This window comes from Dreissena polymorpha, unplaced genomic scaffold (genome assembly GCF_020536995.1).
Source record: "Dreissena polymorpha isolate Duluth1 unplaced genomic scaffold, UMN_Dpol_1.0 chrUn094, whole genome shotgun sequence".
NCBI classification, from domain to species: Eukaryota; Metazoa; Mollusca; class Bivalvia; order Myida; family Dreissenidae; genus Dreissena; species Dreissena polymorpha.
Window position 1 is genome coordinate 782 of NW_026273408.1, and position 20,056 is coordinate 20,837.

General features: G+C 33.9%; 1 protein-coding gene and 2 long non-coding RNA genes across 3 annotated transcripts in view; all 3 read right to left on the minus strand.

The window, feature by feature from the left end:
- Nucleotides 1-325: 325 nt before the first annotated feature.
- LOC127864066 (uncharacterized) lies at nucleotides 326-1,207 on the minus strand. Its single transcript, XR_008041416.1, has 3 exons — nucleotides 1,066-1,207; nucleotides 739-895; nucleotides 326-524 (listed from the first exon to the last, which is right to left on the minus strand). It is a non-coding gene; the product is annotated as an uncharacterized LOC127864066 (long non-coding RNA).
- Nucleotides 1,208-2,847: 1,640 nt separating this feature from the next.
- On the minus strand, nucleotides 2,848-7,487 carry LOC127864065 (uncharacterized). The gene is made up of 3 exons (XR_008041415.1): nucleotides 7,334-7,487; nucleotides 6,931-7,059; nucleotides 2,848-3,081 (listed from the first exon to the last, which is right to left on the minus strand). It is a non-coding gene; the product is annotated as an uncharacterized LOC127864065 (long non-coding RNA).
- A 2,051-nt stretch (nucleotides 7,488-9,538) lies between these two features.
- The window catches only part of LOC127864064 (uncharacterized), a 32,633-nt gene continuing 22,115 nt past the window's right edge, over nucleotides 9,539-20,056 (minus strand). The window contains exons 10-12 of the mRNA XM_052403750.1: nucleotides 15,722-15,788; nucleotides 15,441-15,603; nucleotides 9,539-9,658 (exon numbers count right to left, since the gene is read on the minus strand). Of these exons, the coding sequence (XP_052259710.1) occupies nucleotides 9,539-9,658; nucleotides 15,441-15,603; nucleotides 15,722-15,788 (350 nt within the window). The remainder of the gene's footprint in view (nucleotides 9,659-15,440; nucleotides 15,604-15,721; nucleotides 15,789-20,056) is intronic.

The window sequence follows — 20,056 nt, forward strand, 5'->3', positions numbered from 1 at the left end:
GATCATTGTTTAATTAAAAGATTATACATAAAATAGAATATTATAACATGTATATTGTATGATTTATCAACACCCATTACGATAAAAACATTGCGCTTCAGTTCATATTACATTTAAATATTTCTTTAAGAAACTAAAATATGATAACTATATTTGTGAATGTTCGCATGCTTCTACGGTCATTTTTAGATTGGTGATGAAGGTTTAACTGACTAAATTTGTCCTGACTTATTTGCAAGTGCCAATATTTAAACGGGACGCTAAACATATAATGCAATGTATATGACCTTATTATTCAACATCAACGTTTAGTTGTACCATCAAAGAATGTGACATGCTACTTACGAAAAGGATCTTCTACAGTCGCGTGTCGACAGCACACGCGTTGGACAAGATCGTATATGTGCCAACATATGTTTAGAGGAGGACATATAACAGGTCTCATTCCGTACTCCTTCAGTATGAAGTATCGCTGATAACACCACAGCGATTCCGATCGCTTATGAATACTATCGAATGTGTGACTAAAAATTTGAATAGGCAATTAAAATTAACGTCCTTGCTCTTGAACACAAACAAACACGTATACAACATCAAAGCATTTCGAAAACTGTAAAATTGTATGTATGTATTATTAAATAAAGAGGTATTTTATTCTCTGTAAAGGCATAATTGAAGAACATGAATATAATATTAATTTCAACAACTGTCAAGTGTTTCGACATATGCTAAATATACCTGAACATAGCAATCAGAAGGTTGAGAAGGAGTATATTGGTGAAAAGCATATAGATCCCCATCATGATTGGAACCACAATCTGTCCAGTTTTGCTTGGACAACGCGGATATATTCCGTTTGTCCAAAGCCTAACATCCGTTGTGCAATCCGCAGAACCTGTTTGGAAAATGATAATTACTAATCGATTCTAATGCGGTCAATTTCCATGATAAAAATTCATACCTGTAGGCTGTAGGTGCTTGAAGTTCATAATATGATTAGTTATAATATACATTGTACAATCATATTATACACAAATTAAGATTTTTTTGGTGACACATACATACCTTCCGTATCTTCTAGAAACAGTTCTCCATAAAGATGCCAGTAAGGCTTTCTTATAATTTGTAGAAATGTTTCCCAAGTGAATGGAGAATCAGGGAAGAGGATGGAGTGCGAGGCAATCGCGTACGATAATACAAACACTACCAAAATAACAAGGAAATACACCAGGTCCTTTAACTGGAACAAAATACACACACGAGTTAAGTGATCCAACATATCTCTTGCTATTGTGAAGAAAACGTAGAGATGCGCAAATAAATCTCACATAAACCCTCGCAAACATTGGTTGACGTTAACGAAAAAGCAATGGAAAAAACTTGCGATTAACAACAATTGAATTTTTTACTGTTTGTTATGAAAGATTGGTTATATGCGAGGGTCAACAAGCTGTTAATGCTGTTCGCCGATGTTCGATAATATCGTAAACACTATTATGATATTTATTATAGTTATATATGTTCCAGGGAATGCTGAGACTTAACTTTTAAAATGGCATACACATACTTTTGACAAGCACTGTGATTGCTCAGATATCATTAAAGTGATATAAATCGAACGTCACGGATAAGAAGAAAATTTTGTAATTGTTTGAATGTGTGTTTTTCGAAGTTTATGAGGTTCGTCCGCGCCTTAAGCTGCTTTATGTGTGAACCGACATGTGCACCACCTTATTAAATTTCAAGACTCCCAAACAATGGAAAGTATATATGCCATGTCAAGCTATAAAGTTGTTAATGAACGATTTGAAATGCTAGCGTGAGGGGGTGGGAGCCGGAGTACCCTGAGGAAACCCAACCTGTCCGGTATGATGACAAACAAGCTCACATGCTTCCGGAAAGGGGATTGAACCACAACGATAGCAGGACCGCCCTATGTAATTATATATTTTTATTTCCAAATTAACTCAACATGCATAACATACATATTATATTTATTGAATATTGTAAATGTCATATATATTTTTTTCTAATAATAATTTATTAGCTGTATTATTTTGTCCAGTTAACTGCAACCATACAACAATACAAGAAGAAAAATAATCATTCTCATGTATTGACCCTTTCAGGTGAGTTGCACTTGCAGTATCTGTATTCTAATCGACAAAATAATGCATTTTGCTTGCTGACTTTAAACGTATTTCCATAAAAAAAATATGAACCACTTTATAAAAGGATTTTCTAATATGAGCATTAAAAAATATTGGCAGGTTTTAGACATGAACTACACAACCGAAAAATAGTGGCTTTGCGCTATTGCCATGTCGCTACTGATTGAAGATCTTCTAATAGTAACAATGCATGGTATTTATTATGTAACATTTAGACACGCTTACGAATCTCACTGGATATACTATTCATTTGGATTAACTAAAACATCTAGCATGCTATGAAGATTTAATTATTTTTTAACGAACTTATCCGTTGATGTTCATTAGTATGTTAAACGTTTGGTTGTTCGATTTTAGCTGTATACAGCATAATGACATAGAACGTCTCTCACAATTTTCCTGACTCAGTTTACATTTACCGACATATAACCAAGCTATATAACGTGATGAATTCATGTAAAGATACTGTAAATAATGTATCATAAACGAAGCTGGGATGAGCTGCTTCGAACTCGGTGATAAGAAGAAATTCGGATTTACTGTCCAGCGCTCGAGTTACTGAGGCAGCCGTTTCCGTGTTACAGTAACATTATGGCTGTAATAATATCTGGCGTACAGGGCTTAATTTAAAACATTATACAATAATATAATAAAAACATATAACATCACGTACCATTTGTTGAATCATAATAAGTTTGGGACCAAGGACATTTTGAACAGAGAAGATGTGGATCAGTCTGAAGAAGAACGCTACAAAATCGACAGCAAGCACGACTCTGGGCCAATCCAACGCGTCTTGAAAGTGTTTGAATCGCAGTCCAAATCCGATAAAAAACATGGCGATTGTACACATATCAATGATATTCCATCCATTCGAGAAGTACTCTTTTTTCTCATTCGACGTAGCCATCTGGAAACATATCACACATGAATACGTCTATATGGTGAATAAGCACTTGTATTAGGTCTCTGATAGAAAATATGGGTGTACTTTTGATATAGTTGTAATATTGTCTCACAAACCCTACGGATAAAGAATCAAATCAATATCGGGAATGGATCTACCAATGCCTAATACGTAGAGTTAAGATTTTGAGAGCTACATTTACGCGCCAAATAAGCAGCTAAGCATTATTTTACAGAACAATATATTTAAAATAATAAAACATAATTGCATGAAAACTCCATTTCTACATAATTTTCCACAACAATTTTTAATGACAACAGGTAGTTTTTGGATGCATTCCCAGCTTAAACCAATACAATATGCATGTTCTGTCCAATCTCGCTAGACGCTCGATTCAAACCTTTTATTGGGAAAACTGTCCCCACACGGTAGGTTTGCAGAAAAAAATGTGTCATTTCAATTGGCAATCATTCAGTTAAAATTATAGGTGATTACAAGAAGAAATATTGGACGTATGTACGCAAACGTAGTAGATTATGCTGAATTTAACAACGATATCCTTATTATTTTGGCACATGTAAGAGACTTCTTAAGTGATTAAGTATAATCCGTTGATATATAATGATCGGAAATGTAAACCTTTCTGGGTTAACACACAAAAATGTTCCCCTGCCGTTTAGAGATTCCTGCGAATTAAAAAATACTTATCAAAAGTCTATTGGATATTAATATAATTTTAAACTAGGTAAAGCACAAGTCTATGATACGATTTACCTGCAAAACCATTCCGATGGATTTCATTTCACACATAATAGTAGTTTATATTAAAAAAACAATTTATTGTTTGAGATAAACGTTGTTAAACATATATTTATTTAAAAAACGGATAGATATTTATAAAGTAAAATCGTTGATTATATTAAAGTTCAATAGTATTAGACCTCAAATAAATTCAACATATACAAGCCCTATTGCATCGAAGTTTGTTTGGTTTGTGCTTTGTAAGCCATGTTTTATCTTCAATAGAATAAAATAATTAATATAAGCAGCCATTTAACTGTTATCATTTGTTGTTTTCTCTACAGCGTGCGTTTGAGATCACAACGGAAAACACGATTTGTATAATTTTATCTGTGGGCCTTCCCCAGCTTATGACATCATATTTTACTAAATACTTTGCTACCCCAATGCGATTTAGATCTTCAGCCACGTGTTCATGCTTTTGACTGTAATGGCTTTTTAAAATCTGTAACCGTTATAGAAAACCAAACTTTAGCATAACGGACATGTGTTACGAGCAGAACAGGGCATGTGTAACACACCTTGCATTCGTAGCAGCCGAGAAGTGTAGGATACTAACCTACGCACTTGGAAAAAACATAACTCGGCGTAACACCATAAGCCAATGTAGCAATACAAGCTCGAATCAAAACTTTGAAACAAATACTTTGTTATCGAGTACAAGTTATATCTTCAACAAGTGTGCATGCAATGACCGAGCCTTTATGTGATCTTTAACCTTTTTAGGAAACCAAACTTTAGCATAACAGACAATATGTAACGAGCAGAACAGGGCATGTATAACAAACCTTGCATTCGCTAGCAGCCGAGAAGAATAGGATACTAACCTACGCATTTGGAAATCAAAGTACTGAAAGTACTGGTGTGACGATGCTTTTAAAGAGGATTGATAAAAAAGCATCAATTTAAGTTTATCTACATCACAGCAATTGTTGTATGTGGGAACGAAATTTTTGGTACGAAAAAAAATTTGGGTGCGAAAATTTGGGTACGAAAAAATTATGCCAAAAACAAAATTTTGATAGGAGAAAAAAATTTGGTACGAAAAAAAATTGGGTACGAAAAAAATTAGGGCTGAAGCAGCATCGCAAAAAATAGGTTTTAAAAAAATCCGGGAAGACAGTTAACGCACAATTACGCCTAACCCTCATGTTGAAGTTAAAAAAATACAAAAGAAAAAGAAAAATAGCCTCTGCAGTCAGCCTGTGCGGACTGCAAAGGTTAATCCATGACGACATTTGACGCACAATTATGCCTAACCCTCATGTTTTAGTCAAAAACTAAAATAAAAAAATAGCCTGTGCATTCAGCCTGTGCGGACAGCAAGGCTAATCCGGGACGACATTTTACGCACAATTATGCCTTACCCTCATGTTTTAGTAAAATAAAAATAAAACAATAGCATGAACAGTCAGCCTTGGCGGATTGCACAGGCTAATCCGGGACAACATTTTACGCACAATTATGCCTAACCCTTATGTTTTATTAAACAAAAAGCCTGTGCAGTCAGCACAGGCTAATCCTGGACGACACTTTACGCATAATTATGCCTCACCATTATGTTTATTCCAAAAGAAATCTCAAAAATAGCTGTTCAGTCAGCCTGTGCGAACTGCACAGGCTAATTCGGGACAACACTTACGCACAAGCATTATGCCAGTTTTCTCAGAACAAGGCTCAGAACATATGACATATGTGGCAATCTGGTTATATGTTTTATTATGATTTATCAAAGAGATCAACACTTGTGATAAGAATATTTATTTGTCAATTGTTACATATTTTTATTAACATTTGCGTCTGCATTTGCCAATTGTTGTTGTTGTTTCCCATATTTCAATGATAATAAGTGAGGTATGCCGAATGAAAAAATTGCGCTAACTCAATCGGACTCTTTCGGTCTTCTAGGTAGGTCGCCATTGTGCATTTTTGTTTCATGGTGTGATAACTTAGACGAGATGCTGAAGCAGCATCGTCAAAAACCTAACTCAGCGTAACACCATAAGCCAATGTAGCAAACCATGCTCGGATCAAACCCGAGCGGTGTCGTAACTAAAGTTTGCATTACACAACATACATTTAATACTTTGTTATCGAGTACGTGTTATATCTTCAACAAGTCTGTATGCAATGGCCAAGCCTTTTTGGGATCTGTATCCGTTGTAGGAAACCAAACTCTGTCATAACAGACCAAATGTAACGAGCACAACTGGGCATATAAACCAAATCTTGAATTCTTAGCATCCGAGCAGTGTAAGATCCTTAACTTAGCTATTGAAGAAACAAAACTCGGCGTTACACCACATGACTATGTAGTCACGACCCAAGCGGTATAGTCTCTGTTGCAGCCTTATTTTAGGCAGAAGCCTAAGCGGATAAGCAATGTTTGCAAATCACCCACAGTTTATGATAAAAAAGCAGTTAACTTTGCCTTAAACTATTAACAAGTTATACGCGTACGTGTTTGACTGTTGTGTCCCATGAGTAGTCATAATGTTTTAAAAGCACCAATGCGATGGGAGATAATTAACCATTCATTACAAACTTGTTTCCAGTATTCTATTATCGTGTTTTACTGAAACGTTCTTTTGTATTCGGTACATAATTCCTCAAGATCAAGGCACAATTTTTCAAATATAATGTATACTATAAAATATAGACTATTTTGAAATAAATCATAACGTCGGAGATTCTTATGTTTTGAAAACAACGTTTAGGCATTTGGCGAATGTTTTCTATTATTTAGCGTCTGGAGTTTCACTTCTTCATATTGTATATTTCTCGTGTATTGACGTGCGAAAAAAACAATTGTGAAATGAAAATAATGTATGCATAATATAGAGCAGCAAAACAACATATTCTTCGAAGATTTGTAGTGAAACAAATTGGGTTATCGTTCTGGTGGTTTATGTTATGTATCGAAACTATCATGTTGGAAATTACCTCACACAACACAAATTACCGATGAATGGGGTTGTCAAATATTCTTTTGGTATTTACATTTTTTAACACATACCCATTGTATTTGTGTTTTTTTATTCTATTATTTACCTGTCTTATTTCTTCTCCCAGTATAGCCATTACCCATGTCATCAATACATATTCCAAGTTCGAGATCGTTGATGCGAGATCAAACAGCAGTACGTACGCGAAAAGGCTCAGAAACATCACATACGATATCTGTTGATCAACAAGGTATTAGATACAATTGATAATAGACACATGGTCTGTTGCCATTACAAATTATTGTCTTTATAAATTTATGTTCATGTATAGTTTATAATGGAAAATGAAAGAGGGTCATATGTTTGTAATAAGTTATCGTTGCAAAAAATAATCGCCTTAACCATAACCAGCAATAAACAATTCTTAATAATTGAAAGCAGGTTTAGATAATGTGAGTCCACAATAGTGCATGAAGTATATATACTTGTAATAGTATAAATATGCATACCAAATTATACGCAAGTTTTGTTTTTGGAGCTTGTAAGAAGTCCTTGATCTTGCTAAGGTTTGCACAGATCTTTTTCGGTGCTGTTTGTTCGACTGGGTTGTCCTGGGTCGTACTTTTGTCCGTTTTGTAATTCAATAGTTTTAGCGATAACGCTGGACACGTTAAACAAGAGAAAAACTGAAATAGCAAAGCATAAACAGATTTAATTATCATAATAATTTCAGAATCAGATGCAACAATATCGGATGCTAATAAAGCAATGGTTGTTCTTATAAACATATACAATAAGCGAATACATTAACACAGTTTACTCAAGAAATTAATACATACTCACATATCTGTCGTGGCTAATTATGTTACTACATTTAATTTGTTAAATGTTTTTGTTCATGTGTATTTATATATTATATGTGTATTGATTTCATCGAAAACATCACGCCATCGTTTTTCTTTGTATTTCCAAACAGGTTTAGGAGCATATTGAACTTCTTTTATATTGCGTCTAGTAAGGACGATACACGTAGAAGATCTTTTCCAGGCAGATAAGTGTAAAAATGTCGCTAGAAATCTTATTTGGACATATGTAAAGCGCCTTTGATTGGTATAACACTTAAACGCATCACCCGAGGCCAATTTAAATACATATTTACCGAAAATTTGGTTTGTTTGTAGTATGCGATGTGATGTTTGAAAACTGACTTTTACTTTTTTTATTGTGATTCTGTTAACAAGGTATGTTTACATGCACGACAATATCAATGTCAAATGATTATTAAATATTTTTACAAATGTAGTTATAACCACAATCGCAAACATAAACACGCTTAGCATTAGTTGAACTACTTTTCATATTACATGATTTCTTAAGCAACATGTATGTGAATACTATGCACCTTATAATCTTTGGGAAAGAATTATAAAAATCAGAACGTAAAAACTCTATCTTTCTTAAGCACTCGATTGGTGTATGTGCATTTTTTTAGATGGCAATAGGAAATTACCTTTACTATATACGGGCTATTTAAAAATGTGCTTTATGGTTTTAGAACATATACATTAACTTCGTAAATAATTAAAAACAAGTTTTTTATAAAATGGATTACCTTCAACGTAGTTGTATCCTCGAGTTTTCCATTCCAAACAGATCCAAACAGATTGCGGACTGCTAGCTGGTCAAGGAAATCCATGTGTTTTGATTTTATAGCCAATTCTATGCATGTCTTCTGCCAAACTGGTATCTCTAGCGTTAATATCTGATTCGTGTTTGTGTCATCACTCTGGGCACATTCGTTTAGAATACCCGTCGCCATAGCAGATGATTTTCTAAATGAAAATGCACATCAATTAATATCAATTTCGTTTGGTATTAAATGAGAGATAGTATCACTAACGTGCCATGTATACGCAAGTTAATAACAGTACCAACCTTCCTTTAACTGGAAGTCTTGGCTGTGACAACATAATGTATGTTGAAATTAAAACGTACATAAACACTTGCGAACATTATAATTAAACAAGCTGGAGTAACAACAATGTTAAACAAGCATTGAAACATATATATGCTTAATTATTGCATTTTATAAACAAATGTCATAAAACATATTGCTTATCCCACAATTTATGGGTTTTATTTATTGTAACCAAATGTTACACTGTTGATCGCAAAAACAAAAACCAAGTACATTAAATGCATAGAGCCAATTTGTTTTTATATTTTGCTACGCATGAAACATCCGAAAACAAATGTGTTATTGGATTCACGCCCACACACGCACGCACGCACGCACGCACGCACGCACGCACGCACGCACGCACGCACGCACGCACGCACGCACGCACGCACGCACACACACACACAGCACCACACACACACACACACACACACACACACACACACCACACACACACACACACACACACACACCACACACACACACACACACACACACACACACCACACACGCGCGCACGCGCGCACACGCGCACACGCGCGCACACACACACATATATATATATTTATATATATCTGCCTCTCTCCCTCCCTCTCTCCCTTCCCCCCTCCCCTCCCCCTGCCCCTCCCCTGCCCCTCCCCTCTCCTCCCTCTCCCCCTTCCCCTTCCCCTCCTCCTCTCCCACTCCCTCTCACTCAGAAATGCTATTATCTTTTTATAGATACTTTATATACAAAGAAGCGCTGTATATGTCTTCAATGGTATATATACATACTTAATGTATTTCTGAATTTCAGTCTTAGCACTTTGTCGTCCGTTTGTCGTTCCACAGCCTTCAACAAATTATATGTTATCAGAGCCATGGCGATCGGATTCTGAAAACAATAAAACTGAATGTGAGGTCAAATCCTTCAAACACAATATGCATAAGCAGTTAATATCCATTTACTATAATATGTAAAATGTTAATATAGCGGGGAAAGTTAATCTAAACGACATGCTATCTTAAAGTTGATTCAGTTTTTGATAACAATTTAAAAATTCCCCTTGTAGAAATTGCTAACCAAACAACCCCTTGGTAATAGGAATTCCATGTAATTTGCAAAGATATACACAATATATATTTAAATTTACCACACAGAAAAAAAAGACCTACTTACATTTGTGAATAACACAACTTTTATCCAGCTGAGTAAATGATTGTATGTTTAGTCCAAAAAGAATAACAGCGTGATAAAAATACTGAGTGATATACATGTGAACGATAGTTTTTATATTTGTTGCTTTCAGTTGCTGATATACCACTTGACACACGGAATAGTAAACAAATGTTTGTCAAGTCTCAGTGGCATTAAGGTCCCATAGTGGTTGCATTTAGTGAACTGAATTATTACACAGTGTATAACGATTTATTAAAGGTCGAAATCACAGATGGATTGACGATCATATTGAAGAAGACACCTACGAAAATGCTTATAATTGCAATTGATGTATAGTTATAAATCAACAATTGGTATGTTTTCGCGTTTAAGCTTGATCAATGGTTGTTTCTAGCACAATTCCTAAATCCATTTTACTTGATAATATAATAAACCAATTGGCCTGTTTTCTTACAATTAAGTTTATCAGAAAAGTAAGGTAATACCAAACATAAAATGGGTATTGAAAGTCCATCCAAAGTCAAAATTAGCGTTCTCAAGCCAGTATTCACCAACTATATGTTTGCAAAGCTTAAACTATGTATTTTATTGCGAACTCTTGTTTAGAAATAAAGTTCTTTACGGTGTTTTTACATTCTGCCTAGCCCGTGTGTAAACCCCTAAAAACCCCGTTGATCCTGCACCTTGCTTACAGTAAAACAAAACGTTATTAGAGCAACCAAAAGAAATTCAAACGACTCGCAACGATATAATCCCCCTGCGGTTACACTTTCAATCAACAGTACAATCTTATCAGATATATACACCTTATGAGTTTATAACTTAATGACAATCAGTGCAATTGCCTACATTATCATTATTCATTATGTATACCGTAGACAGGCAAACATGAACGAAAAATGGACACAAAAGATGAAACATAAACCTAAATTTAAATCGATCGTCATTACGTAGTTGTAATGGAGACAATCATACAATGATAAATCTCGGAACATGCAAAATGCATGCGTGGACTTTTTTGCGGGGTGAAACCAAAGCAGTCTGTTCGTTCCCGACCCTCACATGCACCCACATGCAATGAGTGTTTTTCTTAAATCAGACACAGAACTTCAGATATTTGTGAAAGTTTCAAATTTGAGAAGAATTTCAAAAGATTTTAAGCCATTTGATCATATGCCTTGAAACATTTGCTGCAATTATAACTTAAGTTGTAAGTGAATCCAGATGTAGCTGTGATCATAGCAAGACTGATGGGTGATGGTTGCACTTGTGCAATTGTAAAAAAATACTTTAATTTAATGTTACATTTTAAAGAACGTACTACTAAAACAGAAGTCACATTATGTTACTTTAAGAATATTAAATCGAAATGTATCTCAAGAATGCGCTGAACGTCTCTTATAATAAAAACTGGTTTCTTGTAATGAAAAATATAAAGAATCTTTTTGTTTTTTAAACAATTATTAATGAAATATCATCTTACCAATAAAGCCAAAGGCTTAAGGTCATTTACCTGAGACCAGAATTAAACTGTTTTTATCAGCTCTCACGCTCGATGTTTCACTAAGTATTTTGAACTCGACCAATAATCATTAGAACATATATTATCAGCAAGTTTCATTACGGTAAAAACTCACCTAGTAATTGATAACACGTGGACCAGTTCAAACTCCACTGAGATATCTTTGAACAAATATTCTGACAAAGTTCGTGAAGATTGGAAACAAATGTGACGTTTAGAGTGTTTTTTTAATGGGAGGTGATTTTAATACATTACAATCCAAACCCAGACAAAAAAAAACTTCAAAACAGGTAGACACATAAAAAGCAGAAATAACATAAACTCCATATTTGACTAATGGAATTTGATTGACATATGGTGACTGGTGAGCACTTCACGCAGAGCAAATATTTTCAACTTGGTATTCAAGTGGACAATTTGTAATTTTTATAGACTGGATTTCTACTTCATCACCCAAATATATGTATTATCATTAATAAATGTGGCCAAAATAAAACCATGATACAAGCCCCGTTTTTAAGGAATAAAATTGTAAAGCTAGCAAATGCGTCTGCAATCAACGAGTAGCTAAATCACACTGACACGTTATCGATCTTCTCATTCGCGCACGGAGGCTGTATGATGTGATAGAAATAGTTTAATGATTTTATTAATTTTCATAGATTGATTGATTTCTATATAACGCTAAATAAACTGGAAGATATCTAGCAAATATTCATTTTATTGTGTATATAAGTATATTTAATGATTGATTTATTGATGTAAATTTGGACCAAGAAAACCATTACATATTTCTTCAAGATAATGTAAAATTATCAAACGATGATGGAGACAAATACCCCGACCATTTGTCAGAATATGAATGCTCTCAAGCATTGAAAGACATAACAAAATTACAAAAAACCCAGGCTCAGATGGACTAACAACAGAATTGTATAAACTTGTTTAGACCGACATAAAACAATACTTAATCAGTTCAATAAATAATTCATTTTAAACAGAAACTTTAACCGAACTTCAAACACAAGGTCTTATTTCACTAAAGATATTTCATTTTTAATAATTGGCGACCAGTCTCTTTGTTAAATGTTGACTATGAAATAGAAAGTAAGTCTGTAGCTAATAGAATTACACCTTTTCATAAAAAAACGTATAACTACGAACAAACGGGATTCATAAAAGGAAGATATATTGATGAATGAAGTCATTGATAAAATAAACGATGCCGATGAAACAGTAATGATCTTTGTCTCTGATTTTCAGAAAGCCTTTGAAAGTTTAGACCATAATTGTATTTATGAATGTTAAGATCGCATTGGGTTCAATCAATCTCTAATAAAGTGGGTGAAACTGTTTTATAGTTATCCAAAATCTTGTGTAATTAATAATGGGTATTTCTCTCATTTCTTTGACATCAAAAAGGGAGTGAGGCACGCCTGTCCCTTTTTGCCCTATATGTTTTGAATTACTAGCGAATTGTATAAGACATGATACAAAAAAAGGAATTTACATAGACAATATCGAACTCAAACAAACATTATTTCTGATGATGCCTGTTTTCTGCTTGACGGCAGTCAAAAGTCATTTGAATAGTTAATTATTACCCTTGACAAATTCACAACTTAATCAGGTTTAAAATTGAATAACAATAAATGCTCTGTAATGAAACTATGTGCATTTATAAGGAGAAAATAAAAAATGTCCACATTAAAAAAATCATTGAGACTGTAAAAGCGCGACCACACTTGAGATAATAATATACAACAATACAAATGTAACGGCTGAACACAATATATGTACAAAGAATCAGGAATTTGAACACTGTTAACATAAATGGAAAAAATGCAATCGTTCACTTATAGGAAAAATCACAGTTATCAAAACTTTTGCATTGACAAAACGAATAAACCCATTTACAGTTTTAGAAGGACCAGATGACAGTTAAATTAAAACTTTAAAAACAACTATGTTCAAATTTGTATGGAACGACAGGATTAAACGTGATCAAATTATACAAGAATATAAAAATGGCGGTTTGAAAATGATTGATATAGAAAGCTCTGGATGGTTTCAAAGCTTCTTGGGTTAATCGATTTATACACCAACATGAATAAAAAATAACGAAATTATACAGTTTTCTTCTGCAAAGCTATGGAAATTATTTCATTTAACAAAATAACATTAAACCTGACGATATAGACACACTAAAGTTCGTTCAATGTTCTTAAAAGACATATTAAAGGTCTTGAATAAGGTCTACGCACAAAATTACATTAAAGCTATCGGAAAAGAAATAATTTGGAACAACTCGTGTATTAAAAAAAAATCATGTAGAACAAATATATGACTATAGAACGAGGCAATTTTATAGTTTTTATCAATTACAAAACTTGTACGGGTTAAATAACAGTGATTTTCTGAAATACTATTGTCTTATAAAAAGTGTGCCACAAGATTGGAATGAAAGCTGACAACTGAAGACATAAGTTATCAACCACCTGCAAATTTACTTTCATCGGATACAGAGTCAACTAAAATCTGCAAATTAGTATACCAAAAAGTCGTACTGATGAAGCAAATCAATCTAATCATGGCAAATCCAAAATGGTTATTATGTTTTGATAGAGACTTTGAAACGAATAAACTGTTTACTCACCCGTTTATACTGACCCATGACACAAAAATAAGAATTTTTCAGTATAAATATATTATGCAAATTATTCCTTACAAAAATTATTTACTGCAGTGTGGTTCAACACATTCCAATTTGTGCGTTTTATCCAGCATCAGTAGATACAAATATGCATATGTTTTAGGGATAGCCTATAATTCAACAGGTTTTGAACAATTTAAAAGTGTATATCGAATTTGCCGAGCATTTCAAATTTTGATTATGAACATATAAGCTTTCGTAACTTTTCAATTGGTCATTCCAAAATATCACAGATTGTCAACTTTTTCATATTGTTGGCAAAATTTTATATTTTATAAAAAAAAGTATCAGAACAACATTCCCAATATTTATCCGTTTAACACGTATCTTCAGAATAGGCTAAAAATTGAGGAGATAATTGCTTTCAATAAAGATCAAATATCAACTTTAAGAACAATTTGGAACAGTTTTTTAACATAAATGTTTAGTCAGAACATGTATTTGTTTGCTTTGATCTATTAGTCGAACAGTATATTATTATGTATATTGATACTGTCTCGTTAATTAATTTCGACAGATATGTCTATTGCATTGTTTTTTTCTATTCTTTATTGCTATTCCTTAATGTGTGTAATTGTATTATCACATGCCTTTTCTTCAATTACATCTATCCACCTAGTCTTTGACCCCAAGTGACCAAGTTTTGAACTAAACCATTATATCTATAGGACCATTGCTCTGATCAAGTTTCATACACATTGGGCTAGACATTTGGGTTCTAGAGTGTTAAAAATGTTTTCCTTTAATTTTGACTGGTTACGTAGTTTTCGAAACCCACGTGACTCAGTTTTAAAGGTTCACGAAGTCTGGAAGATTATTGTGGCTTCTAGAGTGTTCACTAGTTTTTTGTTTTTTATTTGACTAAGTTACATTGTTTCTGACCCAACGTGACCCAGTTTCGAACTCGACCGAGGTATCACTTGAACAAATGTTCTCTTGAAGTTTCCTGGTGATTGGACAAGCAATACATACTAGCCTGACTTATTATTAGAAATAAGTGATGTATTTAAATACCTATTTATGAAATTGAAGAATATTGAAGCATTCGAACGAGTGTAATTAAAACTAATATTACGCTGTGTAGCAGTCCAGTGGTTCCGCTATTTCGCTTCTCACTCTTCTGTTATACGTTATAACGGATACCACTTGATTTAAACGCACGCTGGGAACAGTTTACTAGTGTATTATTCCGTATTTAAATGCTATATAATGAACACAGCTTAGAAGCAATTGTTTAGAAACAGGAATGTAAACTTATTTACCTCCACTTTTCGCAAGAGTATTTCCGCCAACTTATGTTTACGCATCATGCAAGCCCACAAATACAAGTAATTCCAGTATGGCAAGAACCTGTTCTGGGACTCAATAGACTCAACTGAACCTTGACCACCTTTCTTCTCTTTCTTCTCTCCACAACATAATACTCTGAAACCATATTTCCTTCAGTTACATTTGTTAGAGCAAAAATTCGTGAATGTTCATGCGTGTATGTAAAACTGTAAAATGTATGTTTTCAGAAACAAAATATTATTAAAAAAAGAACCTGTTCTTCTGCGTTGGGTTAGAGGAGACGTCAGGATGAGGCTTCCAATGGTCATACACTTCCTTGTCTGAAGGAACAAGAATTGCACACATATTTAAACATAGTTTAACTACCATATTAATTGGTGCTTAATCTATGATTCTTCTTCGTCTTTGAATTTTTTATGGTTAATTCAAGTTTTAGTGAAATTTTAAAAACTGAGAACCCTGAGTCATTTTATGTATAATACTCTCTCGGATATTGAGGTTATTGAAGTTATGTCAAAAACATAAGCACAGTTTGTTCTAACTGTTTTACAAATACCAAATTTTCCTAGCTAGCTAGTTAGATATATTTACCTACATGTCAGCTTAAAAAGATCGTCAATTTGTTTAGCCTAATGATGTTTGTACGTGAGGGACAATGATTTCATATAAATTAAACGCAGAATCGTTGATTGTTTTAATACCATTTAGTGTAATAAACTGAATGAATAAACAATCATTGCTTTTGTCAAAACAAAGATATAATGTCGTTAGTTAAGATTTATAGTTTTAGCAATTGCAGTTGTAATTCAAAAGTTAATTTGGTAGGATTGTTTCTATTAATGCCGGCTCCGCGAAAACAATGCAGCTTTATGAGCAGAATGAACTCGTACATTGCGGATCCATTACGCTGTGCGCGGTCAACGTTAAATTCATTTGGGTCTCAGGTGAAAACCTAAGGGCATTTGACTATGCTTTTTATATTTAAACACATTCCCCGACTTTTCATTAAACTTAATGTATATATATATATATATCGTGTGCACTATGCATCAACGCTTTTTGTTATTTTTTTATCTGTCGCTTTAGATTCACAAATACCTTTCTGAAAGGGTCAACGTTCAAACACATATGCGCCTCTTAACGTACACAGTTGAAACGTTGAGATATAGTTTGGTTTCAAAGTTCACGTTCATACCACTGGTTGTTTTCAGTTAGGATTAAGTTCTATATAACTCAAACCATTATTGTACAAAATTGTTCTTTAATCTTTAGAAATAACTTGAATTTGTATTTACAACCTCTTCAGGTTTCGATAGATATCGAAATCTTATGGCGGTCGATTGTTAACTCGAACTCGATAACATATTCGTATAACCTAATTTATTGTGCAAACATTTCATAACACTTTCTAACATAATTGGAATATAGCATTTCAATTTTACGTAACCAATATTTAGTAACGCGTCCATGCATAAATATGAATGTTATTTCTACCACAGTCTATTAATATAGCATTATTATATAAATGCTCTGTGGTGCTGCAATAAATCTTTTGCAAGCATAACTATGTACACTTTTTTGTGTTTGACCGCACTGAACAAAAATAACATTCCTCGATATGGGTTCCGGAATTTACATTCTCAAAAGACCGTGGGCATCCGCCGACACTCTACTTATTTTATTTGCTTGACATGAAATTTCGTGTATTCGTAAAATGTTACATGTTCGTTAGATCTTACATTCGTCCATTTGTATAAATATCTGATGTAAAGGCCCGGTCATACAGCCAATTACTGCTTAATCACGTACAAAACGCTTTGAAAATCTGGTGGACGTGGTCGTTAGTGGTAATTTCTGGTCGATTTTGGCTTGGTTGTGCTTTGGTTGTGCTTTGTAATTTGTCTGGCCGTCGGCGACTGTTCCACATCTGAAACAATGCTTAAGCACGGCTAACCACTTCCAGCCATGTGTAAGGCTAGAGGCGTCAGTTCTTGTCAGTGATAAGCCGCAAAAAACACGCCATTTCCCTTGATACCGAAACACCCGTCCGATGACCGTGCTCTGCCCGTGACAGCCCGCTAAACGTTCGAGTCTTTCTGCGTCTTCCAAAGTTTTAATAACTGCCGGAAAACGAATTATCACGTGTATTACCCGTGGTTGTCCGCGGTATAAAGTGCTGAGCAGTTCAAGACTTGTTTCCGCGTCCAAAGCCGTTGCGAGTTTTCCCTGCGTCCTGTCACGTCTTAACATCGACCTTAGCTCGTCTTAAACTCGACATCAACGCGAACAACATCGTCTGCTTCGCGAGATATTAATTTCTGACGAGTTGTGGCCGTGATTAAGCCATAAACAAGTTGTTAAGCACATATTCAAAGATCTATGGTTTAACTGAGCATGTTCACGAGTGTAACAAAATTTGAATAACAATTTTTTTAACTTGGATCCTAAGGCCGTTTGGGGTTCGATTCCGACCATTGTGACTTGCTTTTAATCGCTTAATTTATAAATGAATCAAGCCGAATTCCTATAATTATTCCGCATAGCTGGTTGTGCTAAGTAAGAGGTCAAGAATGAAATCAACTTGTTCAGACCTCGAAAGCTTTTCCACGGCGATAATCCCGGCGTTAATCATGTTTATGTTTAAAGTCGCGTTGTATATAGTGTCCTGTATTGTATGAACAAAAGGTCACCCACCTTGAAAAACGACGTGCGCGTTTAAACAAACAATCCTCTCTTGATAATGTTCATGGAGTATTCCCGTTTATTGAACTAGGAGCATCTAATTCCTTTTTATAGGCACGTTGGAAATTTTCAAATATCAGGATTCAGCGTTATTTTGCTAGTCGATCAAAACGGTTGTCGTCGGCAAAATGGATAAAATGTCTATGAAATGGGCTTAATACTACCGTCGGCTATTGAGTGTTGCACTAGTTTCTACCCAAAAATGGATGGCTGCGTATCTTGTTTAGAAGCTTCGTCAAGAACACGGTTTTCTAGTTTTCTCAAGAGTCTAAGATGTGATACTTTAGGAGAAGCTGATGTGTGTCACCAGTGTGAGTTGCAATCCCATACAATAATGTAAAGGTGTTCAGTTAAAACAAAACCAACGCAGAATTACGTTTCTGTACCATAATGAAACGATAGATTTTAAACTGTCCAGAGTAAAATTCATGTTTAAATGTGCGTTTTTTAATGAATTTAAATGTTAATAATTTGTGTACGAAAAAAATCTTACTTCTTACTTACTTCTTTATATTTAATGTATTATCATTTACATGTATCAATTTTGTTTATGATGGAATAACGGATTGCTTTTAGACAAGACATTAATTGTTGGAACTTAATTAACAGTATGAAACGTCAATATTTCCAGCAACCGTCAAAACGATGAATGAGTAATCCCAATTATGTGTTGCCCTTTTATAATGTTATTATCAATGGATGTTGTTGGCGTCTTTGGTGAGGTTAAAGGTCAACCATCGCATGACACCCAAATCTCTTTCTGATTCGTTCTGCAGATTTGTTGTTTTGCCTTTGGTAATTGACAATAGTGCAAACAAACACTTTTTAAAAACTTTTAATATGACAAAGTGGATTAAGCGAAAGTTTTATATTTGCCAGATCATAAGTGTATGAATGAAAAGTGGCAGAACTTCGCCACAATACCATGTTGATTTGTGCCAATTAACTAGGAAACCAGGCTGCTTTAACAAATGTATTTTTCATAATCCCGTAAGTGTTACTGGATATTTTTTGTTACAACGTAGAATACCATAAAGCGAAAACTAAAACATTTATTTGACTCCTTGGAAAGTACCAATGACGAATTAACAATACATATTTTAATGATAATATTTCTAATGTGTTTTGTTAAAAATGGAATTTGGTCAGATCATCACCGTGCTCATTTTGGTCAATATTACATTTTATTTTAACGGTTTTGTGATTAACATGACATCTTTTCACTGTGTTTGAATGAATAACGCTTGGTAGCGTCTTGAAGATAACCGTCCTATTAGTTTGATGTTTTGTTAATTAAGACGTGGCTTTCAATACAGGCACCTTACTTGTCAAATCTGGAAGCTAAAATGTTTGTGAGCTATATAAACAAAACACATTTGTTTTCGTTTAACATTCTTAATAGCATCTTTAATTGTAACTTACATTGTACGCTAACATTGCAACCTATTTATTACTATTTAATGAGGCATGATCTTTGCTATTCATGGTTTATAGCCATAATTCGCTTAATATTAGACATGTATCTCAGTTGTGTAATAATTGTGGTAAGTATTTTTTAGTGTAATTACACCGTTACGTTTGTCACTGTAATAACAATACTCTGTCTGATGATCTCATGATTTCTGTTTATTTCATAAATTCCTATGACAATATGCATACATATATTTTGTAAAAAAACATAATTCCTGTATGTATATTTATAAAACCAAGTATCTTTTGTTAATGCTATTGCAATTGTAAAATTAGTCATGATAACCTTGTTTTATGAATCTGTAAAAAAAGAGAATGCTATTAAAACGTTTCATTGGCCACAAGACAATATATTTTCGGGATATAACACATGATT